This window comes from Diaphorina citri, unplaced genomic scaffold (assembly GCF_000475195.1).
Source record: "Diaphorina citri unplaced genomic scaffold, Diaci psyllid genome assembly version 1.1 scaffold1630, whole genome shotgun sequence".
Taxonomy (NCBI): Eukaryota; Metazoa; Arthropoda; class Insecta; order Hemiptera; family Psyllidae; genus Diaphorina; species Diaphorina citri.
This window is the reverse complement of record NW_007379056.1, coordinates 24,022-51,581: the sequence shown is the minus strand read 5'-3', so window position 1 is coordinate 51,581 and position 27,560 is coordinate 24,022. Positions and strand designations below refer to the sequence as shown.

The following is a 27,560-nucleotide window of genomic DNA, read 5'->3' as shown; positions in this document are numbered from 1 at the left end:
GACGGATTGACTAAAAAATTTGGCACATTTCTGTATCTTTATACGTAGGAGAATGTTTCAAAAGTTGGGATGTCTTTAAACGTATAATTATGGTTTTCAATTTTTCGTCCATTTTGTACTTCCTTTGCGGATAGAAGGTCAATTCGCGACGAAATTTGTAGCTTTGACACACAAAATCCATCACATTTCCACCTAGGATCCTGCTCATATGCAACGCGATTCCATATCCTACGCTGCTGCCGCCGCGCCGCTAGTTTTTCTTCTTTGCATATTAAAATAAAGACACATTTCACCCTGGCTAGATATGACCCACAGTCACTGACTTCATTGTAGCTGGGTTCTAGGAGTACAGGATAGGTTTCGCCCACGGACAGGTCGAATTGAGGAACATTGCCTACAAATGTCTATTCCTGCTTTCACTGTTCGTATGAATGTCATCAGAACTGCCTAGGTAGTGTAGTGGTTCAAATGCTGGCCTGTTAAACAGGGAGCGTGGCCCACGCTCAAAAGAAGATGGTCAATCCCAGCCGAAATATGAAATTTTGTCAAGATTATTTGATAATTTAACCATAACAGCAGAAGCCTACTGATGGAGTAAAGGACCTTTTTAGTAATATGCGTCAGTTGACCATCGCGATGTTTTAAGTTCAATGCTACAAGAGGCTGAAATTCAATGCTACGCTGTTGTGTGCTATTATAGGAGTTTTTCCTCCCCTCCAAGTGTAATTCATGTTTCTCAAAAAACTGTCAACGAAAAACCTTTGAATAGGAGCACTCAGACACATTTCCTTCCTCCCCGCCTTACTTCCATCATGATATGAAATGGGAAAAAAATACATCACATACATGAATGTGAATTTTCCTCTATGGAGGGAGGCTCAGGACTGGAGAGCCCAAAACGACGCGATTCCGGCAGCAATTGAAGTAGCAACCCATTCGGAAAAATGGAATCTGACGGCTTTTGGTTAAATGGAAGGCGTTTTGGATTTCCGTTCAGATGGCGTCTTGGATTTCCAATGGTTAAGTGCAAGCGCTACCACGCCAAAAGAGGGCAAATGAGCTTCAAATAAGGGGAAAACGTGTTAGTTTCCAAAAGAAAAATACGACCTGGACAAGAGCCGCGTCAAGGATTCATGTATCATTTCCATTATATGTGTACGCGTTTATGTTCAGGGGGAGAAAATGGTTCAGCCAAATATGAAATTACAAAATATGAACGAGGAGGGAGGAGGCTGCTGTGCGTTATCTCGCTTTCAATATCAGAGACGAGGAAAAAAAAAAATGAGCTTCAAGCCAGAATGCCCTGCTGAGGTAGGACTGAAAAGTCCCTTTATATTCGCAGTTTAGGCCGACATAGTGTCGAATATTTTAAGGCTAGTGCCCGGCCGTCCGACCTTTTCGGCGTACCCCCATTACCGGTAAATATTCAAATAACACCCGAAAAAGTTGTCCTACTCTGTCCCCTAAGTAACTATCTCATAAGGTGCTGAAACTCACCAATATCTCGTAAGGTGCTGAAACTCACCAATTCTAACTGGTGATTTTCGTCAATAATACTCACAATATTCCTATTTTTAAGTTCATAGCAAGGCTGTTTTTGTCCATAATGGTCACAGTTTTCATACTTTCATAACAAAACTGATTATTCCTGTTTCTAACGACACTTCTAATTACTCTGGTGGACTTACACGCCAAACTCTCACACAAAGCTTCTCAACACGTGACCTTGTCACTCACAGGATCAACCTCATTCCCCACCACCCCATTCATGGGTGTATACAGTCCATATCCCTTTTTGAATTTCCCACAATACCCCTCTTCTCTTTGAGTAGGGTTAGGAGATCTATTGTTTGGGCTCTTTGGCCTAGCTTTGTGTTTATCCCGGGCGCGTTGTCGGATAAGTTTTGTGGTGATAACCTCTCTGCTTGCTTATCATGTGCCCGAGCTATAAACATCACGTTTAGAGGTTGGACCGTATGATTCTCTGTTGTAGGACCAATAGGACAAGAGGGGAGAAAAGCTTTTAAGGGCATTCGGAGTGGCGAACAACAGATAGATGGAAGCGACTGAGCTTGATGATACTGATGTAGATGAAGATGAGGGTGACTTGAGTGAAAGTAGACCTCTAGTAAGTTGAACTTGTAATAGAGGAATTTTGTTGAAGCTAAATGCTTGTCACAAGTGTCGTTCCCTGAGAATATTGAGATAGGTTTCCCTGATCTGAAATGGAAGAAGTTGATTTTGATCTTCTTTTTTTTCCTTGACATTGAAGAATTCTTGAACAGAAGCATTTGACTGAAGAAGTCTTGGACAGCACAATGGAGGAGCTTTCGACATCAAATTCAGGGTGACCACAAGGATCAACACCAAAGGCAGAACCATGGAACAATTTGCACAGGATCAGAAAATTATTCTGTTTTGTTTTAGTAAACAAGAACAAAAAGCGTGTTTCTCGTTGTTGTTTTATTTTTTTATTATTATTTTTGTGTTTTTGTTCAATACCTCCTCCCCCAATTCGCGTAAGCTTCCTCCACACTTAGAACAAAAACAATTGGATGCTTCGTCCAGCTAATAAAACCCATGTTCCCATGTGACAAGTAACTCCCAATTACCTATGTGACAAATAAATCCAAATGTGTAAAGTTTGACCAGCTCCTTCAGAGAAGCAAAAGCTTTCCATAAATTAACTACCAAGATATATCCCAACATCATGCTGACTTCATTAAGAAATATCTGACAACCCAAGTAATACCTTGTACTTGTAGGTAGGTACATAGGAACTGAGAAGACAGTTAAAATGCACATAACTAAATAGGAGGAAGACGTAAGGTGCAAGACAACTTAATATAATTGAATACGAAATACACAGACATTGACATTTTGAATTTTCATACGTTTAAAAGAAAACATCACGTAAGATGCAAGACAACTTAATATAATTGAATACGAAATACACAGACATTGACATTTTGAATTTCCATACGTTTAAAAGAAAACATCACAAACTTAAAACATCCCAACATGCAGTCACTCTTAATTTCGCCCAAGTTGAAGAAAAAATACACGAATTAGGAACAATGTTACCGATTATAATTTGGCAAATGAAGATATTATGCAAAGAAGAACGAGTGCATCTCGACAATGTCATGAGCGGATGTAGTTTTAATGCTGAAAGATGCCACCAGGGTCGTTAGGGAGCATGAGAGAAATGTGGAAATGCTATAAAGAGAAAGAGACAAACTAAGTACCTATAAGATTAAAGAAACATGAAATATACGAAATACACATGCCTAATAAAACTAATAATGTACTTAAAGTAGTAATGACATTATTCAAATAAATAAAGAAAAAGTAAAAGTAATAGGTGCTATTTTAATTTTAACAGCGACAATAATAAAAAATGGCCATAAGGACATTACTACCACACAATATCAGGGCACAAGTTTACAAATGTATGCAAGATCACAATGAGTTATCTATTGGTAGCAATGCCAAAACTCAAAACATGGATACACACTATTCAATACCATGAAGGTGGGACAAAGACTGATAAAATATTATCTATTAGTATCGATCGACATGACAAAACTCGTAACATTGCCAGTAGACTTGGTGTGATTTGTGAGGAATTCACAGACATACAAGAAGGAGTCGAAAAATATCCGAAAATAACTTCCAACTAGGACTTAAATACCGAGAAACGAAAAACCCCACCGAACCTCCCTCCCCTGATTTCCTGGTTCCACTCCTACTTCTTCTCTCTCCCTTTCTTCCTCTCTCTCTCTTAATCGTATTAAACCATTAAGTCTTCAAGTGACGCGGTGGGGGTAGGGCGCGAGACTAAGTCAACATTTAAGCTCAACTTTAAGCTTCTTAAAGTTCAGCACTTTCCTTCCTCCAACTCCCCCCCCCCAAAATACCCCCTTCCTCCCGTCCATTTCTCGGCTAAAATATCCCCCTCCCCCGCCTGGCCTAACTGCATTAGCCCCGCAGCTCCTAAGACAAAGCGAGTCTAATTAACCCTTCCTCCTCCTATTGGTTTAAATTACTGCTCGCTGACCTTTTGTGCATGATACTGGCGAGACCAGGCGAAGGAGAAAGAATCACTCCAACCCCCCCCCTAAAATACCCCCTTCCTCCCGTCCATTTCTCGGCTAAAATATCCCCCTCCCCCGCCTGGCCTAACTGCATTAGCCCCCGCAGCCCCTAAGACAAAGCGAGCCTAATTAACCCTTCCTCTTCCTATTCGTTTAAATTACTGCTCGCTGACCTTTTGCCCATGATACTGGCGAGACCAGGCGAAGAAAGAATCATTTGGGCTAAGAAGCGTTTTTGATTGGTGAATTTAAATGATTCACTTATCCGTGTAAAAACGACCCTGTTTCCATTGCTATCCTGATCCGTTTCTTAAAGAGAAACAACTTCCTCAAAGAACTGTAGGCCACCTTATTTATTTGCCGCAAATGGCCCAGAAATTTTGTTCACTGATTAATAGAGCCCGCTAAATTTTATGCTCCTATAATATGTACCCTTCTCACCACTCTTATTCTTATCCAATCCTTTCATTCTTCTACCTCAATCCTTTCATTCTTCTACCTCAATCCTTCCATCCTCTATCCCAATCCTCTCGTCCTCTAACCCTTTACTTTCATAAAGGATCTGTCCTTTGATCCCTCTATCCCAATCCATTCATCCCTCTAGCTAGCCCAATCCATTCGTCCCCTAAGCCCGCTAAATTTTATGCTCCTATAATATGTACCCTTCTCACCACTCTTATTCTTATCCAATCCTTTCATTCTTCTACCTCAATCCTCTATCCCAATCCTCTCGTCCTCTAACCCTTTCCTTTCATCCTCTACCTTCAAGGATTTGTCCTTTGATCCCTCTATCCCAATCCATTCATCCCTCTAGCTAGCCCAATCCATTCGTCCTCTACCCCTTTCTTCGCCCCCACGAGCAAAACCTCCTCTTTGTTCGCTGAGTATTGCTTTGAGCCAATTGTCGATGAATTGAACGACATCAACACAAGGACCGGAAGTTGATAGCATGTAACGGGTAAAGGAACGGGGGAGGGGGTGTAAGTCGTTAGGCATACGATTAACGAGTATAGGTTGTGGACACACGCCGAAACCGATGACTATCTTAGGTGATCCATTCACACGAAAAATTGGCTATCTCTGATCGATTGGGTAATACTATTCACTAATGTGTAATTTTGTTCCTGGCTAAAAATTCTTCCTTTGTAAGCCAGCTAACTAAATTTGACAACATAAATTCATAGCAGCACGAAAAATTTTGCTCTACACAAATATTTTTAGGTGTTCCCGATGACTATCTTAGGTGATCCATTCACACGAAAAATTGGCTATCTCTGATCGATTGGGTAATACTATTCACTAATGTGTAATTTTGCTCCTGGCTGAAAATTCTTCCTTTGTAAGCCAGCTAACTAAATTTGACAACATAAATTCATAGCAGCACGAAAAAATTTGCTCTACACACAAATATTTTTAGGTATTTTTTCAAAATTATCCGTTAACGAGTCCATCTTGGAGAATGAACGTGGATCATGGAAGGGGTCCTGATTGCCTGCCTCTTGAATTTGCTTCCACCACCATAAGATAAGATCCAACATTTTTATCATATAGACACGGGAGGTAGGTTTGTACGTAAGGTAAGTATCCAATATCCATATTCACGAGTATTGCTGGATTCAAAGCAAATACACAAGAAAATTACGGCCATCAAAAGGAAGGAAACTATATGTGATGTGCCAAATTACGACAACAACATCCATCGGGCCGGGAGAACGTCTGCCGGGCAAGTCGGCGAAACGGTGCCACTTCTTAATGATGAGCTAGCAGACAAGAGGTACCTGAATATGGCTAAGAAGTTGATAATATAGGAAGAATTGCAAATTAATAGAGGAAAGTTGGACTTTTAGATGTGAGGTTGCCCGAAAATTTTGATCATGACAAGCTCTGATTCAAGAAAATCTACCCACAAGGTGTAATTACACGATAGGGCTGAAGCGGATTGGGCTGGAAAATGTCTGACTCTAGCAATCAAGGGTAGGGTTCCAACTCTCCCTGGGAATCAATTCAATATGAACGAGTAGAAAACTATTAACTGACGGCGCTTTGTCACCTCAGCAAGCCGTATGTTCGCACACACATACATCTTACATCACATATGTGAGAGATTGTACCACAATGTTGAATGATAGGCGAGAACGTCATCGTCATATTTGTGTGTGATTTTTCCTTGATTATTACTGGATTTTCATTACTATTATTTAACTATTGAATTGATCATAATGATGATATGAACCATGGTTAACATAGATTACGCTGCATTGTGATTTTTCCTGCTCCTTTCCCCAGATTTTAACCACACATCGCACGGAGCCTTGATTATGATGAATATTTGATTAATTCGAATATTTCATTCATTTATACACAGCCAGCGCAGAATTGCTTTTTTTCGTTGTGATTATTTAATTTTTATGTATTTTTTTTATGAATGGAAATGCGTAGAATAGTAGGAACTTAGTGCCAAGTGATAGTGGTACACTAAACGTTAGAGAAATCCCGTGTAAACATGGTATAAATTCCATTGTGTTCTATTAAACATGAACCAAGCGTTAAACAACATGGTCATTTGTTCAAAAGTTTCAATTTGTGAGATATTCAAATAGAATAACTATACAAGAAAATGGAAAAAATAGGATCATGTGATTGCGTCTGGGCTTCAAAGGCCTATGCAGTGTCCTACAGAACCATCCAAAAGGCAATTCCCCTTATGGATGGTTCCTTCCTGCTTAATGCTGTCCTTGTGTTGGTTAAAAAATTTGGCTTCTTAATAAGGTCTCACTCAGGTTAGTTGGGAGAGAATGTCTAGGGGCATGAACTCCGCCCAATGGATACCTGTCACTCAAGAGTGCATAATGTATTACCGTGCTAACATATTAATAGAACGCACAGGTGCAGCTACGTACCTCTCCAAGATGCTGAAACGAGAAAACAAGATCGTTACCATGTGATTATTTAATGTGGATATCAATATTTAGTACATAAATCATATTCCTCGGGTTTAGAAAAACATTCTGTGGCAACATAAAAACCCACAACATGAGCACAAGTGTCATTCTTGAGGATGTGTCAATAAAACTAACATCACAATTGAGCGTTGGAACAGCTGTAGTGTGTTTGATCGTTCAATCTCTCATATCTCGGTACTGTAAGTACTATTTACTGACGATGAGGTTTGAGAGATTGTACCACAATGTTGAATGATAGGCGAGAACGTCATCGTCATATTTGTGTGTGATTTTTCCTTGATTATTACTGGATTTTTATTACTGTTATTTAACTATAGAATTTTAGACTATTTATATTGTTCCTACTGTAATTGAATTGATCATAATGATGATATGAACTATGGTTAGCATAGATTACGCTGCATTGTGATTTTTCCTGCTCCTTTCCCCCAGATTATTATTAAAATTAATCAAGGGGAGCGGTAGAGCTCCGCCCCGCCAAGTTAAGAAAGTTTGACCGTAAATATGTACATATGTCACCTATTTCCCTAATATTCTATGGTTAGCATAGATTACGCTGCATTGTGATTTTTCCTGCTCCTTTCCCCCAGATTATTATTAAAATTAATCAAGGGGAGCGGTAGGGCTCCGCCCCGCCAAGTCAAGAAAATTTGACCGTAAATATGTATGTCACCTATTTCCCTAATATTCATTTCTTCTTCATTCCTCCCGTTCTGGAATCTACTAACATTCGCCCCTCTCTGTTCGTTTTGCAGGTTCATGAACTATGTGATAACTTCTGTCACCGATACATCAGTTGTTTAAAAGGCAAAATGCCGATCGACCTCGTCATTGACGAGCGGGATTCGACCAAGCCGTTACCTGAGCTGGGCGGAACGACCAATGGAAATGACGGTCGGAGTAACGCGGACTCGGCCTCTCACGACGGCGCCAGCACGCCGGATGTGGTAAGTTTCGACATATGCCTTTTGGTGGAGGGTCATATTGGGCTACTTTAGTTGAGATTCATATTGGACATTGGATTTGGTTAATTTATCGTAGATTTTTATAAGCTGAACTCATCCTTTAGGGCTGTTTGCCTGTACACCTAAGCCTTTGGCTCGTTTGGTTAATGGGATTTCCCCTAATTACCGCCAAGTTATGATGTAAAATCGGAGAAAAAAAAAACTGGTCTTTGAGCACTGTTTGTGTCTGCTTAATCCGAGGCTTAGGTGTAGGGGCTGTACAGCCCTAAATGATGAGTTAAGCTTCTACGAATCTACTGTTTGTGTCCAAATTGACGTCACAATTTAGTGATCTCTACGACTTCGGTATTGTTAACCAGAGTTATATCTAGCTGATGAGATTAATGAATCAGCTGTAGTTTTTAGTGGTGGAGGGTTTTATTAGTATGAGTGTGGTTTTGGTACTATTTTTTTTTTACTAACAATCTCTGTCCATATTTTCTATTAATAAAAAAGGCTGTCAGCAAAAAGAGATGGTATTGAAAGCTGGCCCAAAATTTTCGCCCTCCAGAGCATTAACCAACTATTTATCAGTTCATGCATTGCCAAATCAAAAATTAACCATTTATTTTAAAACTGTGAAAATTAATTGTTTATGATTTTATAACAAAATTTACGTAAACAAAGTACGTGCTCCTCTCTCTATCACTCTCTTGATTTAATGTATTGAAAGCTGGCCCAAAATTTTCGCCCTCCAGAGCATTAACCAACTATTTATCAGTTCATACATTGCCAAATCAAAAATTAACCATTTATCTATCTAGCTGATGAGATTAATGAATCAGCTGTAGTTTTTAGTGGTGGAGGGTTTTATTAGTATGAGTGTGGTTTTGGTACTAATTTTTTTTTACTAACAATCTCTGTCCATATTTTCTAATAATAAAAAAAGCTGTCAGCAAAAAGAGATGGTATTGAAAGCTGGCCCAACATTTTCGCCCTGCAGAGCATTAACCAACTATTTATCAGTTCATATTCATACATTGCCAAATCAAAAATTAACCATTTATCTGTTGATGAAACATTAACCATTTTAGTGATTAGTTCAAACACTAACCATTACCACGAACAAATATATTTCCAGCTATATCGTAGTTTGGCGAGCACCATTCCAAATATCACATAGCTTGTGTGATAGACAACGGAGCTCTCAACATGTAACATCATAACATGTGTTTTTCATATGTGTTAGTGATGTGTAAGCATGCAATTCTCAGTTCCTTTTTACCCATAGGTGTATGTTTCCATGTCTTAACATCGTACAGGGTGTCAAAAGCGGTGAAACATTAACCATTTTAATGATTAGTTCAAACACTAACCATTACCATGAACAAATATATTTCCAGCTATATCGTAGTTTGGCGAGCACCATTCCAAATATCACATATCTTGTGTGATAGACAACGGAGCTCTCAACATGTAACATCATAACATGTGTTTTGCATATGTGTTAGTGATGTGTAAGCATGCAATTCTCAGTTCCTTTTTACCCATAGGTGTATGTTTCCATGTCTGAACATCGTACAGGGTGTCAAAAGCGACGAGGCAGGAAGGGTTTTCCTATTACATATTCTTTTCTGTTACATCAATTTTTCAATAATTAGATATTGGAAGAACAAGTTTGGCCATGCCTCGGGATGAACTAGCGGGATTCCGGAGCGAAGCGACGGAATTCAGCTAGTTCTGTATATTTTCCAACATACCTGGTTCTTGTTGACTGAGAAGAGCAGTTTATTCAAATGGGATTCCTAGGTAAAGCAATAATTAGATATTGGAAGATTGATTTTTACAGTCTGAAAACTTACTGTTGACTTGGAAAAAAAAATCTTCAGAGGTTCTCATAGTTTGTATCCATCTTCAAAGGTGAACTCTTTCACCGAAGAGGGATTTTCGAAAGGAACTCTCATCTAGCCTCATGTATCCGGGCACAACTGCTGAGGGTAGATATTTCTAGTGCAGCTTTGAAAGCACCTCATCACACATTTAACATAACCTCTACTCTGACATATGAGTGACTTTTCTGAGGTATCTTCAAAAGCAGCTTTGCCATCGAATACACACATTATATTTGTATAGTCAAGGGTTTTGCTCCAGTAGGTTACTGCTCTCGTTGACATTTTGGGCTGGCGGTAAGCTACTTACTATTCGGATTCGAAACACTCTTATGAATAATTTCTTCCCATTAAAAATAATTTACCTTCCAAAAAACTAGAGAGCAGTTTGGCCCATGTCACGCTATAGGAAGGGTACGAGGGGTAGAAGGATTATATTGACGTTGCCTTCTGTATGGTGGTATAAAATGGTTCACTTTATGTAAATTGTTCGTAGCTGAAACTTGATATCCAATTTACGAGCTTTAAGCTCTTTGTGTGCTTCCAGTACGGGGTGATGTAGACTTTTTCGTTCAGACTTGCATATCGTATATCACGGGTTCGATTCCCGGGAAAGTCGAGTTTTTTTTCGGATCTGTGCTGGGATGAGGGGGTGCGCTTAGCCTCATGGACAATTGAGACTAAAGATTTTATTTGTAAAGCTCATATTGGTCACGGAAGTTAAAACGATTTTCATGGACCTCAACTATTTTTTTTTTTTATATTTTTCGTGAACAATGATTCTACTTTCTTTAGTAATGTGGTGAGCTTGGAAGCGAATGTCCAAATCACTTGAAGCAAAGTTCACCCTGTACGTATTGTAGAGCATTGCTTACAATAAGTTTACTTAAGGCTTATGAACGCGTATATCCAATATGTATTGTACGTTATACGTGTAAGCTACAACACAATATATGCGAGCTTAACTCTATGCCTTCGCTTTGATCCGTCTTATACTTTTCCGCCTTCGGAAGAAAAGGGAATTTCCTAATACGCTTGTAATATCTTGTAGTGGAACTTTCTAATACTTGTAAATTTTCCCCCGTGTGACAGGTTTATCTCGAGAAAACTCACTTTTTACTTTCTATTTTTACGTAGAAATGAGAAATTCTGAATCGGGTATTTCGTTTCGCATAGGCAACTTCAATTTTCGTTGAAGAAGAATAAGAACGAGCAAGTTATTGTTCGTGTGAGTGAACTGAATTTTGAGTGGCACATTTTGTTCCCAAGTTTTTCCAATTTTGTTCAGGCAAACATTGTCTTCAGGGAGTCTCCCATTTCTGACCCATGGTGCTACTTTGGAAGGGCTGAAACTGGCTTTCGGAACGGAAGCCTAAGGCTGAAAGAAGTCCTTGACTATTTCCTTTTAATCTGTGAAATTGTTCAGATTACTCTGCCACGTATTTTTATTTCCCATTTCCCCCTCACCAGACACATAGTATTCAGATTGCACAGACACGCATTGGAGAAATCACATTCAAAGCGTACGAAATTCGTCGTCCTACAGTTTCCGTTCCCATAGAATTAGGGAATCTTGGAGAACATGGAACTACTAACTACAAGGAAGCGTACACGAAAAGCCCACTTTAAGGCTTATGTGAAGGGGCAAAGGTTTCGAGAGGCTCGAGGGGACATGAAAGTGTTCCAGGAAAGTGGAAGGGACTCGGGGATCACTCCCTGTTTTTGGACGCACATGTGCCAGAGAAACGTTTTCTCGGAGTGAAGAATTAGGGAATCTTGGAGAACATGGAACTACTAACTACAAGGAAGCGTACACGAAAAGCCCACTTTAAGGCTTATGTGTAGGGGCAAACAGCCCCCTTGGACGGGTTGAGCTTCTACGAACTACAAGGGTAATGAAATTAGAGTATACCTTGTTTGACTGCCTAGTGTTCCATTCGGGAGAGAAATAAATGAAATCTGCCCACAAGAACTGAAATTCAAGAGAAAAAGAAGTAAAAACTGCTGAAGACTGAATGAAAAGGTCTTTTACCCCAGCAGTCCTGCGAAGAATCAAAAAAGAGATAACTGAAATTCAAGAGAAAAAGAAGTAAAAACTGCTGAAGACTGAATGAAAAGGTCTTTTACCCCAGCAGTCCTGCGAAGAATCAAAAGAGAGATAGAGAGAGAGAGAAAGAGAGAAAGAAGCAAGAAAGGTAAAGAAGAAATCAATTTCCAAACCACACATCGCACGGAGCCTTGATTATGATGAATATTTGATTAATTCGAATATTTCATTCATTTATACACAGCCAGCGCAGAATTGTTTTTTCGTTGTGATTATTCAATTTTTATGTATTTTTTTATGAATGGAAATGCGTAGAATAGTAGGAACTTAGTGCCAAGTGATAGTGGTAGACTAAACGTTAGAGAAATCCCATGTAAACATGGTATAAATTCCATTGTGTTCTATTAAATATAATCCAAGTGTTGAACAACATGGTCATTTGTTCAAAAGTTTCAATTTGTGAGATATTCAAATAGAATAGAATACCTATAAGGAAATGGAAAAATAATGCGGATCAAGTGAGTTAGTTTTCTAATAGATCTTCATTTGGTCCCCACACCGCATGCGAACATCAAGTTTATTGAAAAACAAAAACTTGGAACGGAAAAAAGAGCAAAGTAAAAAGCACAAAGAGTTTTCGAGAGGAAAAGTTTCCTAATGAAAAGCCTGTCAATTAGAAAATAAAAGTAAAGCACAAAGAGTTTTCGAGAGGAAAAGTTTCCTAATGAAAAGCCTGTCAATTAGAAAATAAAAGTCTAGGAGGTTTGCACGAAAAAGGGCTTTGAAAATGGAAGTGAAGAATGGGAACGTGGACCTGGTAATGTGAGAGATGAAAAATTAGGTGTTTGTAGGGCTCAAATTTCTTGGACTGTTTTGCAAATCTATAGGGCTCTTGTTTTTGGGCAAATCTGTAGGTCTTTTAGGCAAATGTGCTCGCTTTTTTGGCGAAGAATGGGAACGTGGACCTGGTAATGTGAGAGATGAAAAATTAGGTGTTTGTAGGGCTCAAATTTCTTGGACTGTTTTGCAAATCTGTGCACTACGCAGTCATATATTAATAATAACAATAAAAAATGTTGAATGGTGGGGTTTTAAGACCATAATTAATCAAAATAATTGATAAGAAACTAAAAAAAATCGTGATTTTATTATTGAACGAATCAAGAAACATCATTAAAAAAATCTCATAAGTGGGTCTCGATCTTGCAACCTCCACCTTGCTAGCCATATATAAATATAAGGTGGTACGTCAAAATCTCTGAAAATTTCAAGTGGTACGTGTTTACTAAAAGGTTGAGAACCCCTGGAAATGAGAAATTCTGAATCGGGTATTTCGTTTCGCATAGGCAACTTCAATTTTCGTTGAAGAAGAATAAGAACGAGCAAGTTATTGTGTGAGTGAACTGAATTTTGAGTGGCACATTTTGTTCCCAAGTTTTTCCAATTTTGTTCAGGCAAACATTGTCCTCAGGGAGTCTCCTGTTTTTGACCCATGGTGCTACTTTGGAAGGACTGAAACTGGCCTTCGTGACGGAGGCCTAACGCTAAAGAAGTCCCTGACTATTTCCTTTTAATCTGTGAAATCGTTTAGATTACTCTGCTATGTATAAACTGGCTTTCGGGACGGAGGCCTAAGGCTGAAAGAAGTCCTTGACTATTTCCTTTTAATCTGTGAAATCGTTTAGATTACTCTGCTATGTATTTTTATTTCCCATTTCCCCCTCACCAGACACATAGTATTCAGATTGCACAGACACGCATTGAAGAAATCACATTCAAAGCGTACGAAATTCGTCGTCCTACAGTTTCCGTTCCCATGCTCCCTAGTCCCAACATGTCAAGCGTGCAACGCTACTAGTCCCCTGGTGCAAGCTTCCCGATCCGAAAATAAAAAGAGGGTAATATTCTAATCGGGAGAAAGAGGTCTCTCTCTCGATGATGATGAATTCAGAACATATTCCCGACAGCGGGGTGAGAGAATCCCCTGGTGCAAGCTTCCCGATCCGAAAATAAAAAGAGGGTAATATTCATAATCGGGAGAAAGAGGTCTCTCTCTCGATGATGATGAATTCAGAACATATTCCCGACAGCGGGGTGAGAGAGCCCCGTTCAAAAAGTCACAAATAGTCCCCTGGTGCAAGCTTCCCGATCCGAAAATAAAAAGAGGGTAATATTCTAATCGGGAGAAAGAGGTCTCTCTCGATGATGATGATGAATTCAGAACATATTCCCGACAGCGGGGTGAGAGAGCCCCGTTCAAAAAGTCACAAAAAAATATCCCCAGAAATATCACGTTTGTTTAGGAAATACTTCACGCTCCAGCCAGCGGGGTGAGAGAGCCCCGTTCAAAAAGTCACAAAAAAATATCCCCAGAAATATCACGTTTGTTTAGGAAATACTTCACGCTCCAGACTGTCATGTAGTTGTGTAAAATGTCTTTCTAATTAAAGCATGAAAAATTGTGTTTCGAGAGGCTCGAGGGGACATGAAAGTGTTCCAGGAAAGTGGAAGGGACTCGGGGATCACTCCCTGTTTTTGGACGCACATGTGCGAGAGAAACGTTTTCTCGGAGTGAAGAATTAGGGAATCTTGGAGAGCATGGAACTACTAACTACAAGGAAGCGTACACGAAAAGGCCACTTGAGAGAGCCCCGTTCAAAAAGTCACAAAAAAATATCCCCAGAAATATCACGTTTGTTTAGGAAATACTTCACGCTCCAGCCTGTCATCTAGTTGTGTAAAATGTCTTTCTAATTAAAGCATGAAAAATTGTGTTTCGAGAGGCTCAAGGGGACGTGAAAGTGTTCCAGGAAAGTGGAAGGGGCTCGGGGATCACTCCCTGTTTTGGACGCACATGTGCGAGAGAAACGTTTTCTCGGAGTGAAGAATTGGGGAATCTTGGAGAACATGGAACTACTAACTACAAGGAAGCGTACAAGAAAAGCCCACTTTAAGGCTTATGTGTAGGGGTAAACAGCCCTCTTGGACGGGTTGAGCTTCTACGAACTACAAGGGTATTGAAATTAGAGTATACCTTGTTTGACTGCCCACTGCCTAGTGTTCCATTCGGGAGAGAAAGAAATGAAATTTGACCATAAGAAGAACAGAAATTCAAGAGGGAAAGAAGTAAAAACTGCTGAAGGCTGAATGAAAAGGTCTTTTACCCCAGCAGTCCTGCGAAGAATCAAAAGAGAGAGAGAGAGAAGCAAGAAAGGTAAAGAAGAAATCAATTTCCGTCAGATTAGAAGTGAAAAGTTTTCTAATAGATCTTCATTTGGTCCCCACACCGCATGCGAACATCAAGTTTATTGAAAAACAAAAACTTGGAACGGAAAAAAGAGGAAAGTAAAAAGCACAAAGAGTTTTCGAGAGGAAAAGTTTCCTAATGAAAAGCCTGTCAATTAGAAAATAAATGTCTAGGAGGTTTGCACGAAAAAGGGCTTTGAAAATGGAAGTGAAGAATGGGAACGTGGACCTGGTATGGTTCGATTCCAACTGACTGGGGAAAAAGTTGTTTACATTTTATACTTGTTTTGTGTTGAGGTTTATTGTATTAGGACATTTCTTGAAATCTCCTGTTTTGATGGATATGAGGACACGGAAAAAGCTGTTTACATTTTATACTTGTTTTGTGTTGAGGTTTATTGTATTAGGACATTTCTTGAAGTCTCCTGTTTTGATGGATATCAGTGACTTGTGATATTAAGCCAAGTTCTACAATCTTATAATTACATAATATCAATAGGTTTATTAATATAGGTAGGGAAAAAGTTGTTTACATTTTATACTTGTTTTGTGTTGAGGTTTATTGTATTAGGACATTTCTTGAAGTCTCCTGTTTTGATGGATATGAGGACACATATATCATCTTTCTCTCAGTGACTTGTGATATTAAGCCAAGTTCTACAATAATTACATAATATCAATAGGTTTATTAATATAGGTAGGACGTAAAGTCTTCATTTTCCTTCCTTTAGTTGATGTTATAAATTTTATGAATTCCGTCTTGTAATAAGATGTTGTCTGTAAATGGACAATATTGTTGAATTCAATGTGTACTAAGTTTTCAGAGACTGCGTCCCCCTCTACATACTTCAAGTTGAGTCGAGAGCAAAGTCGAAATTTGTCGGGCAGATTGTACAGTGGCACATAATTACATCACACAAGTTGAGGGGAAGTACTTGATGGGAATTTATTTTCAAGTGGGGTTTTATGTATCTCAAGTGTGTTTATACTTCCCTCCGTAGCCTGTAGCCCCATTACTGTGAGTGTTATGGTTTCTATTGCAAACAGAGGGACACAGGGTCCCCCCACTCGAGTAATCTCCGTGTTTTTGTTTACAGTTTTCGGAATATTTTAGCATATTTTCCATGTCAATAACAACAAACAATTGACGTTTTGCTGGAACACGGGTGCTGAGATTCATTGGTCTCTTATATTGCCAGAAACCTTCGTTTGAGTCGTATCACGCTGGCTTCACTTGGAGAAAAGATCCGGGGGTTCGATTCACAGAGGGACACAGGGTCCCCCCACTCGAGTAATCTCCGTGTTTTTGTTTACAGTTTTCGGAATATTTTAGCATATTTTCCATGTCAACCACAACAAACAATTGACGTTTTGCTGGAACACGGGTGCTGAGATTCATTGGTCTCTTATATTGCCAGAAACTTTCGTTTGAGTCGTATCACGCTGGCTTCACTTGGAGAAAAGATCCGGGGGTTCGATTCCAACTGACTGGGGAAAAAGCTGTTTACATTTTATACTTGTTTTGTGTTGAGGTTTATTGTATTAGGACATTTCTTGAAGTCTCCTGTTTTGATGGATATGAGGACACATATATCATCTTTCTCTCAGTGACTTGTGATATTAAGCCAAGTTCTACAATAATTACATAATATCAATAGGTTTATTAATATAGGTAGGACGTAAAGTCTTCATTTTCCTTCCTTTAGCGTATCTTTCCTCCTCCCTCTCTCTTTGGTAAGGAAATAACTTTTTTTTTCTCCCGAAAAAAAAAGCTATTAAATTTATTTTCATGTGCCAGCACATTTATTTTGCATACATATTGAAAAACAAAACCAACCTTCCTTCTAGCTCTTCTCTTTTTGCTGAAAAAAACATTAAAAATCTAGCCACGTTCCAGCTTGTAATTTCCGTTTAAAAAAATATATTGGGAAAAATAAAGGAAACACCAGAAGGGATGGAGAAGTCCAGGAGAACGATAGATAAATATAGGTCATCTTTCTCTCAGTGACTTGTGATATTAAGCCAAGTTCTACAATAATTACATAATATCAATAGGTTTATTAATATAGGTAGGACGTGAAGTCTTCATTTTCCTTCCTTTAGCGTATCTTTCCTCCTCCCTCTCTCTTTGGTAAGGAAATAACTTTTTTCTCCCGGGACTGAAAATGCTGGACTTAACATGAAAGATAAATTGCCACTTGCCACATCACTCAAGATTTAACAAAAATGTTCCCCAACGTACCAATAAAATAAGTTCACACCTTATTGATCTACTATTCTAGGGAATATATACCAGGAACCCGAGAATGAAAGAAATTCGGGAAAAGTACTCTCTAATCCAGGTAGCACGAATTTCCCGAGCGTTCGTTTTTATTTCACTGATATTTCACACATTGTCTGATGACCTGTGATTGTACATTTCATTGAGGCGAATACAATAGTCCGTCCCTTATACCTTTTTATTACTATTGTAATGATAAAGGAAGGACGGACTAAAAATGTTCCCCAACGTACCAATAAAATAAGTTCACACATTATTGATCTACTATTCTAGGGAATATATACCAGGAACCCGAGAATGAAAGAAATTCGGGAAAAGTACTCTCTAATCCAGGTAGCACGAATTTCCCGAGCGTTCGTTTTTATTTCACTGATATTTCACACATTGTCTGATGACCTGTGATTGTACATTTCATTGCAGACCTAGCTTTTGAATAGATCGATAGAACATTTCATTACAGACCTAGCTTCTGAATAGATCAATTGTCCATTTCATTACAGCCTAGCTTTTGAATAGTCCAAGGAATAGAATGTCTCAGATAAAAGGATGAAATTCGTTTAAAGAACATCATGCCTGTGATTGTACATTTCATTGCAGACCTAGCTTTTGAATAGATCGATAGAACATTTGATTACAGACCTAGCTTCTGAATAGATCAATTGTCCATATCATCACAGACCTAGCTTTTGAATAGTCCAAGGAATAAAATGTCTCAGATAAAAGGATAAAATTCGTTTAAAGAACATCATGACATGTTATGATTCTTTGTCTATAAACCGCTCGTGTACATCACGTACAATAGAGGACATTGGCAGTAACATATCTTATAGGTACAAAGCTTTTAATTATCATTAAAAATTCTTTCCTTATCTGTTTCGAGATAAACGTTTTGCGATTTTGTTCTTTTCATAAGAGAATAATTAATTTTAAAAATTCTTTCCTTATCTGTTTCGAGATAAACGTTTTGCGATTTTGTTCTTTTCATAAGAGAATAATTAATTTATCTGTCTGAAAGCTCCTAAGTAGATTTAATTGTTTCATCACATTACGTCTTGTTCGAGAGATGAATATTGAACTTTAATATAGGTAGGACGTAAAGTCTTCATTTTCCTTCCTTTAGCGTATCTTTCCTCCTCCCTCTCTCTTTGGTAAGGAAATAACTTTTTTTCTCCCTTCCTTTAGCGTATCTTTCCTCCTCCCTCTCTCTTTGGTAAGGAAATAACTTTTTTTTTCTCCCGAAAAAAAAAGCTATTAAATTTATTTTCATGTGCCAGCACATTTATTTTGCATACATATTGAAAAACAAAACCAACCTTCCTTCTAGCTCTTCTCTTTTTGCTGAAAAAAACATTAAAAATCTAGCCACGTTCCAGCTTGTAAAGAATAATTAATTTATCTGTCTGAAAGTTCCTAAGTAGATTTAATTGTTTCATCACATTACGTCTTGTTCGAGAGATGAATATTGAACTTTGAATCTCTGACATATTCGCTGGAAATGGATATGTATCCCTTCTGTATCTTATTTGTTACATGTGGTATGCCGTCTTTCAATATTTGGCAAATTGGCATCGTTATTAGTTGTTAGTAATGGTTGATACTCGTTGTATTGTCTTTGTATGTGATTGGGAAAAATAAAGGAAACACCAGAAGGGATGGAGAAGTCCAGGAGAACGATAGATAAATATAGGATATATTGAGTGTAATAAATAATTATATCAATAGTACTGAAAGGAAGAAATAGAGTGAACTTTTAGTGAATATTGTGGAAAGGATAAAGTTTTTATAGTCAGTAAATATAGGATATATTGAGTGTAATAAATATATCAATAGTACTGAAAGGAAGAAATAGAGTGAACTTTTAGTGAATATTGTGGAAAGGATAAAATTTTTATAGTCAACCAAACTTTTCAAAGGAAGTATTGAATCATAGGGAACCTAGATATGTTTGAACAAAGTGAAATTTGTGACAAAATCACCTCTCTAGTTCTAGAGCTAGATCACATAGAGCACATCATAGGTACTCAAATATTTCATCTCTAGAGCACATAAATAAGGTTCAAGAGAGAATGTGTATTCCCTAAACCGTATAAAATATGCTGGCTATTTTATTTGAATTTTAGATGTTTTACACACATGATAATTCAAATGGTTAGAAATTCTTGTGACAAAATCACCTCTCTAGTTCTAGAGCTAGATCACATAGAGCACATCATACTCAAATATTTCATCTCTAGAGCACATAAATAAGATTCAAGAGAGAATGTGTATTCCCTAAACCGTATAAAATATGCTGGCTATTTTATTTGAATTTTAGATGTTTTACACATGATAATTCAAACGGTTAGAAATTCCTCAAGAAATCAAAGCCTGAAAGAACTTCACATATAAGCTTACTGAAGAATTGAAAATCAAAACAATACACAATATACCAAAGAAAGAGAACAACTTTGTTTAAATGACATCAAGTTTAAATCAAGTTTTTTGTTCAGTTTATGCTAAGATATATTTTATATAAAAAATATTTCGAAATCAAGAGAGTTACCTCGAGTGACAATACCGAAGAAATAACAAAGACGAGTTCAAACCTCATCGAGAGAGAATATTTAGAATTCAAAATATACAAAACTAAAAAAAGAGAAATAATTAGAGGAATGTTAATTCTGTGGCGATCATGTTAGATGATAAATAAGAAGCTGAGCAAAGCAAAGCAAGTCAATACATACTTTATGTTTGTATAGTCACGGGTTTTGCTTCAGTAGGTTACTGCTCTCGTTGACATTTTGGGCTGGAAGTAAGCTACTTACTATTCGGATTCGAAACACTCTTATGAATAATTTCTTCCCATTAAAAATAATTTACCTTCCGAAAAACTAGAGAGCAGTTTGGCCCATGTCACGCTATAGGAAGGGTGCGAGGGGTAGAAGGATTATATTGACGTTGCCTTCTGCCTCATGGTATAAAATGGTTCACTTTATGTAAATTGTTCGTAGCTGAAACTTGATATCCAATTTACGAGCTTTAAGCTCTTCGTGTGCTTCCAGTACGGGGTGATGTATACTTTTTCGTTCAGACTTGCATATCGTATATCACGGGTTCGATTCCCGGGAAAGTCGAGTTTTTTTTCGGATCTGTGCTGGGATGAGGGGGTGCGCTTAGCCTCGTGGACAATTGAGACTAAAGATTTTATTTGTAAAGCTCATATTGGTCACAGAAGTTAAAACGATTTTCATGGGCCTCAACTATTTTTTTTTTTTATATTTTTCGTGAACAATGATTCTACTTTCTTTAGTAATGTGGTGAGCTTGGAAGCGAATGTCCAAATCACTTGAAGCAAAGTTCACCCTGTACGTATTGTAGAGCATTGCTTACAATAAGTTTACTTAAGGCTTATGAACGCGTATATCCAATATGTATTGTACGTTATACGTGTAAGCTACAACACAATATATGCGAGCTTAACTCTATGCCTTCGCTTTGATCCGTCTTATACTTTTCCGCCTTCGGAAGAAAAGGGAATTTCCTAATACGCTTGTAATATCTTGTAGTGGAACTTTCTAATACTTGTAAATTTTCCCCCGTGTGACAGGTTTATCTCGAGAAAACTCACTTTTTACTTTCTATTTTTACGTAGAAATGAGAAATTCTGAATCGGGTATTTCGTTTCGCATAGGCAACTTCAATTTTCGTTGAAGAAGAATAAGAACGAGCAAGTTATTGTTCGTGTGAGTGAACTGAATTTTGAGTGGCACATTTTGTTCCCAAGTTTTTCCAATTTTGTTCAGGCAAACATTGTCTTCAGGGAGTCTCCCATTTCTGACCCATGGTGCTACTTTGGAAGGGCTGAAACTGGCTTTCGGAACGGAAGCCTAAGGCTGAAAGAAGTCCTTGACTATTTCCTTTTAATCTGTGAAATTGTTCAGATTACTCTGCCACGTATTTTTATTTCCCATTTCCCCCTCACCAGACACATAGTATTCAGATTGCACAGACACGCATTGGAGAAATCACATTCAAAGCGTACGAAATTCGTCGTCCTACAGTTTCCGTTCCCATGCTCCCTAGTCCCAACATGTCAAGCGTGCAACGCTAGTCCCCTGGTGCAAGCTTCCCGATCCGAAAATAAAAAGAGGGTAATATTCTAATCGGGAGAAAGAGGTCTCTCTCGATGATGATGAATTCAGAACATATTCCCGACAGCGGGGTGAGAGAGCCCCGTTCAAAAAGTCACAAAAAAATATCCCCAGAAATATCACGTTTGTTTAGGTCTCTCTCGCTCTCTCTCTCTCTCTCTCTCTCTCTCTCTCTCTCTTCTGTTCATTATAAACATACACTGTACACATTTGTACGTATTTTCGTTCTTCTTCTCCCGTTGAAACGAAATGTTTGAAGCTATTTCGGGAGATATCTTACCGCGAGAGGAAGGGATGGTGCTAACACATGCGTTTGTTTTTATTTTTGAACTGTCGAGTCGGAGGCGATGTGTGATCTCTGATGATGAGACAGATATTATTTCAATCCAGACACACGTCAGGTAGTTTGGTAATCAGCTGATATAGCTTGCTAATCACCTGATATACCTAGCTTGGTAGGTAATCATCTGATATTGATGCTATCAGAATGGGATGATCGGATTTTCTTCAAATGAAAGCTACACCATCCTCCTAGAGGAAGATCCTAAAGTGATCTCATTAGGAAAGTCTGATGATGAGACAGATATTATTTCAATCCAGACACACGTCAGGTAGTTTGGTAATCAGCTGATATAGCTTGCTAATCACCTGATATGGCTTGGTAGGTAATCATCTGATATTGGTGCTATCAGAATGGGATGATCGGATTTTCTTCAAATGAAAGCTACACCATCTTCCTAGAGGAAGATCCTAAAGTGATCTCATTAGGAAATTTTTTAGCTATTAGCCCATAAGAAAAAGTGTTGCCAAAATAGCTTTGGTAAAATCGCTGCTAAAATCATCTGAAACTATATTCTTGACTATTTCTCCCGCTTTGATCCTGTTCCAGCCCGGAATCTTTTTCTTCCATAACATCGCGTCGGTAATATCAGGATACCTCCCAGTAACAATCGTCTCATTTCGGGTTTTATATTAATAGATTCCATAAAATTTTCAAGTTTGAGTTAATTCTGTAATTACATAGGGCCAGCGGGAGTTCCCCGGTCAGTACATTTGTCTTGGGCAGTATCAGCCTTCATGTTGTCATTCTTGTAGGCTCCCAGGGCGCGTTACATTTGCATTCCGCCCAAAATTCTGTGTTCTCCAAGACTCATCATGGATGTTGCCAGCAGGTTCAATTCTGTTTGGTGCCTTGTTGTCAAATGATTAATCTGTTCTGTTTTCAACTGAAAGCTCCCAGGTCTCTCCGAAGCATTGGAACTTTTTCTTCCTTCGATGTCATACTGTGATTTGAGACAGATAGGTTACCTTATCAGTAGGAGACGTACAGGGTGTACCAATTGTACCTTGAGATTTCCAACCATGAGAGATTTTCTAGAAGTTCTATCTGGTACTCTGTTTGAGGTTGAATATTCCTAAAATTTCTGTAAGTTACTTGGTGCGGGGTGTTTGGATCCCTAATACGGCCGTCATCATAGGCAACCATTCTTTTACCGAGTTTTTCTTTTCTGTGTGTTTATCAAGTTTTGCTACGAGTACTTACTTACCTTGTGTTTTGTGTTTTACCTGAGTTCAATTACCAAAATAGCTTTCCACAATTTTATACATATTTTTTTCCTTTTGAAAACTTTCTAAATACATATTTAACCCTTAATGTTCTCACTGTGTCCTGTCATCGAATTTAACACTTTCTCTATCACTTGGATTTAATATGTCACTGTTTCACCTTGTACTATTCTTGTAAATTGTGTTGAACTGTTTTTGTCTGTAACTTGCTTGTTTTTTCAGTCTGACCATGAAACTCTTTTGAGGAGATTGAAAAAGCAAGTAAGTGATTCCAGCATTTCTCCATTCTATTTACTTTCTAGGATTATTTTTCTCTTGACTGTTCTGGTTTCATTTTCCTTTTTTCGCCAATTAGTATTATTAGTTGCTTTTGTAGTTTTCTCATTTTGATTACAAGAATAGTACAAGGTGAAACAGTGACATATTAAATCCAAGTGATAGAGAAAGTGTTAAATTCGATGACAGGACACAGTGAGAACAGTAAGGGTTAAATATGTATTTAGAAAGTTTTCAAAAGGAAAAAAATGACTGTTCTGGTTTCATTTTCCTTTTTTCGCCAATTAGTATTATTAGTTGCTTTTGTAGATTTCTCATTTTGATTTTCTGACTGTTCTGGTTTCATTTTCCTTTTTTCGCCAATTAGTATTATTAGTTGCTTTTGTAGATTTCTCATTTTGATTTTCTTTACCTTTCTTACGTTTAGAATTTATTTTCTACATAATTAACTTTGCACACGTTTATTATTATTTTTTTCCTTTATGTTAATTTTATTGTTCGAATGTTTACTGTTGTTAAAAGGTACCTTCTTATTTGTATTGTTTCTTTTCATTGGCTTTAAAAAATTCCACCTCGACATCCCACATTACTTGAATATTTTAATTTCTTTGCTGAATGATAAGTTGACGTACATTTTATTTTCTACATAATTAACTTTGCACACGTTTATTATTATTTTTTTCCTTTATGTTAATTTTATTGTTCGAATGTTTACTGTTGTTTAAAGGTACCTTCTTATTTGTATTGTTTCTTTTCATTGGCCTTAAAAAATTCCGCCTCGACATCCCACATTACTTGAATATTTTAATTTCTTTGCTGAATGATAAGTTGACGTACATTATGTGTTTGTTTCAAAAGGAAAAAAATATGTATAAAATTGTGGAAAGCTATTTTGGTAATTGAACTCAGGTAAAACACAAAACACAAGGTAAGTAAGTACTCGTAGCCAGATCAGCATTAGATTAAGTGTTATGATAGCAAATTCAACATTGGGCTTAAAGAGATAAGAAAAGCAGCAGTACTCGTAGCCAGATCAGCATTAGATTAAGTGTTATGATAGCAAATTCAACATTGGGCTTAAAGAGATAAGAAAAGCAGCAAAAAAAGTAGTGTTTTATTTAGACTGTCAGCTTTTAGAACTATTTAGAAGTCCCAAAATTCCAACAGTACACTAATAAGGAAGAACCCAAAAAATTTAAAACAAAGATTGCTTTAACTTATATTCTTAGAGGGGTAACTTTATTTCATTGTGGCTAAAAATAATCACATCCACAAGTTTGGCAGCTAAAGGGCACGGGAGAAAAAGCTTGTTTAATCATATTTTATATGCAAACTATCCGGTATTCAGGGTGTACCACCAAAAATAGGATACTCGAAAATACTAACAAGTATCAGATATCAGAATAAGTAAATGAAAAATATTGCCAGTGGGAATCCTTTAATTGAAATAATTATAAATTTTTCAAGTTCTATCTTACATTATCATGTGGCAAGGTTTACTGATGTAAACAGTAAAGCACAGTAAATTAATTTTCATTGATGGGCTACCATTTTACTGATTCACACGGTATCCAGTAGGAATATTGTTGTTTTCTAAAACGCACTCTTCGAGATATAATTATGTATAATTATTTCGTTCCTCCTATATACTAAACAATGCATAAAAATTAATGCTTAGGAAAAACAAAATTATTAAACTTAACAATTTTATAATTTATTGTTTTAATATTATGAAATTCTACTAACCCATTTGAAACCCAGTGATCCCTAATGTTAGGAAAGAAGTGAAGAGAGGATTGGATGGGATCAAAAGGAATCCTGTGAAGAATTGAAACTACTGAACCAAAATTTGGTGAAATAAAGAGTGTTTGAAGGTGTAATTTCAGATTGTGTAAACACAAGAGAATCTTTGGGAACAAGTGGATTCAACCACTCTAAAAACATTTCACAATTTGGAGGGTCAGTTTTGCAATCCAAAAGGCATTAGCGATCAATTTGATTTGCCACTAGGTGACCAACAACTTACACCGTCAAAATTTGATTTCCTTTTCTGATAGAAAAAAAAAAATCCCACAGAGATACTGACAAGAGTATGATGGGTTAACACAAATTTGTGTGTTAAGCGCCCATGTAGGGACGGGGGACTGACTTGTGTAGTGACTTTGGTGTATAATTACACATTTATAACATATCAAATTATTTTCAATGGCGGCCGGGAGTTCCCCGTGGAGGAAATTGTAATCGATGTTATGGAAGAAAAAGATTCCGGGCTGGAACAGGATCAAAGCGGGAGAAATAGTCAAGAATATAGTTTCAGATGATTTTAGCAGCAATTTTACCAAAGCTATTTTGGCAACACTTTTTCTTATGGGCTAATAGCTAAAACTTTCCTAACGAGATCACTTTAGGATCTTCCTCTAGGAGGTTTGTAATCGTTGTAGTTAGGTAGGAACTTGTAATTTACATGGGAAGGATCGATGCTAATAACGGGGTAGCCATGATAAACAACAGACGCACTGTGATTGGAGGAGCGAGAAAAAAATTATAGACCTGGAAATACAAAATTATACTAGAAGATGTGATTAAAAAAATGTGGTCGTTGTAGTTGTAGTTAGGTAGGAACTTGTAATTTACATGGGAAGGATCGATGCTAATAACGGGGTAGCCATGATAAACAACAGACGTACTGTGATTGGAGGAGCGAGAAAAAAATTATAGACCTGGAAATACAAAATTATACTAGAAGATGAGATTAAAAAAATGTGAAAAAGAAGTCTTCAAAGCTGTAATTGCAATCTGAAACTCGGATAGAAACAAGATAATCAGGGCGTAGTTAAGTTTAATTACAGTCAACTATTTCAAGAGAGCCAACTACTGCTACTGCTGCTATTAAGGAAATTGCAAAATAATACTAGAATCTGCAAATCCAATCCAAGCCCTACACACAAAAGAGACCTTGTTGAATGAAATCACTAAACCTGTAGATTCCAAGATACTAGTCATCCAAATTTTCACCCGAAAAGACGACAAGTAAGTAGAAAATTATCTACCCATTGATGTCAGAAAGCTTTCTCGGCTAAAATATCCCCCTCCCCCGCCTGGCCTAACTGCATTAGCCCCCGCAGCTCCTAAGACAAAGCGAGCCTAATTAACCCTTCCTCCCCCTATTGGTTTAAATTACTGCTCGCTGACCTTTTGTGCATGATACTGGCGAGACCAGGCGAAGAAAGAATCATTTGGACTAAGAAGCGTTTTTTGGTGAATTTAAATGATTCACTTGTCCGTGTAAAAACGACCCTGTTTCCATTGCTATCCTGATCCCTTTCTCAAACAACTTCCTCAAAGAACTGTCAGAAAGCAATCTCAAGGAAACCACAAAACCAATCCACCCCATCCGTTCGATTCCCATGAAAATTCTCGCGTTTCCTCTCCATTTTTCCCGAGAAGTTTTATAAATAAATCATCGCCAATACGAACGCGGGATGGGACAAGAGGTGTTCGGCAGACAAAGAGAACTATTTCGAGAGGAATGTACGGGACGACGCGGGCGTCATTTCACAGCACAGGTCATTTGGCAACGGCGTCAATTTATATGTGATGTGCCAAATTACGACAACAACATCCATCGGGCCGGGAGAACGTCTGCCGGGCAAGTCGGCGAAACGGTGCCACTTCTTGATGATGAGCTAGCAGACAAGATGCGTGCCAAATTACGACAACAACATCCATCGGGCCGGGAGAACGTCTGCCGGGCAAGTCGGCGAAACGGTGCCACTTCTTGATGATGAGCTAGCAGACAAAAGGCACCTGAATATGGCTAAGAAGTTGATAATATAGGAAGAATTGCAAATTAATAGAGGAAGGTTGGACTTTTAGATGTGAGGTTGCCCGAAAATTTTGATCATGAAAAGCTCTGATTCAAGAAAATCTATCCACAAGGTGTAATTACACGATAGGGCTGAAGCGGATTGGGCTGGAAAATGTCTGACTCTAGCAATCAAGGGTAGGGTTCCAACTCTCCCTGGGAATCAATTCACTATGAACAAGTAGAAAACTATTAACTGACGGCGCTATTTGTCACCTCAGCAAGCCGTATGTTCGCACACACAAAGACTCTGGGA

At 37.9% G+C, this 27,560-nt stretch overlaps 1 protein-coding gene across 1 annotated transcript; it reads left to right on the top strand.

The window, feature by feature from the left end:
• The first annotated feature begins 7,722 nt into the window (after positions 1-7,722).
• Positions 7,723-23,553, top strand: LOC103516653. Its single transcript, XM_026828983.1, has 2 exons — positions 7,723-8,007; positions 23,386-23,553. Exons 1-2 carry the CDS (start codon positions 7,723-7,725, stop codon positions 23,551-23,553), a joined length of 453 nt encoding a protein of 150 aa, XP_026684784.1.
• Positions 23,554-27,560: the final 4,007 nt, after the last annotated feature.

Excerpts from the sequence above, each read along its gene's own strand:
- LOC103516653 (XM_026828983.1), top strand. The coding sequence starts at position 7,723 with ATGTATGTCACCTATTTCCCTAATATTCATTTCTTCTTCATTCCTCCC. Across the intron at positions 8,008-23,385 it reads GCGCCAGCACGCCGGATGTG|TCTGACCATGAAACTCTTTT; the intron begins GTAAGTTTCGAC and ends TTGTTTTTTCAG.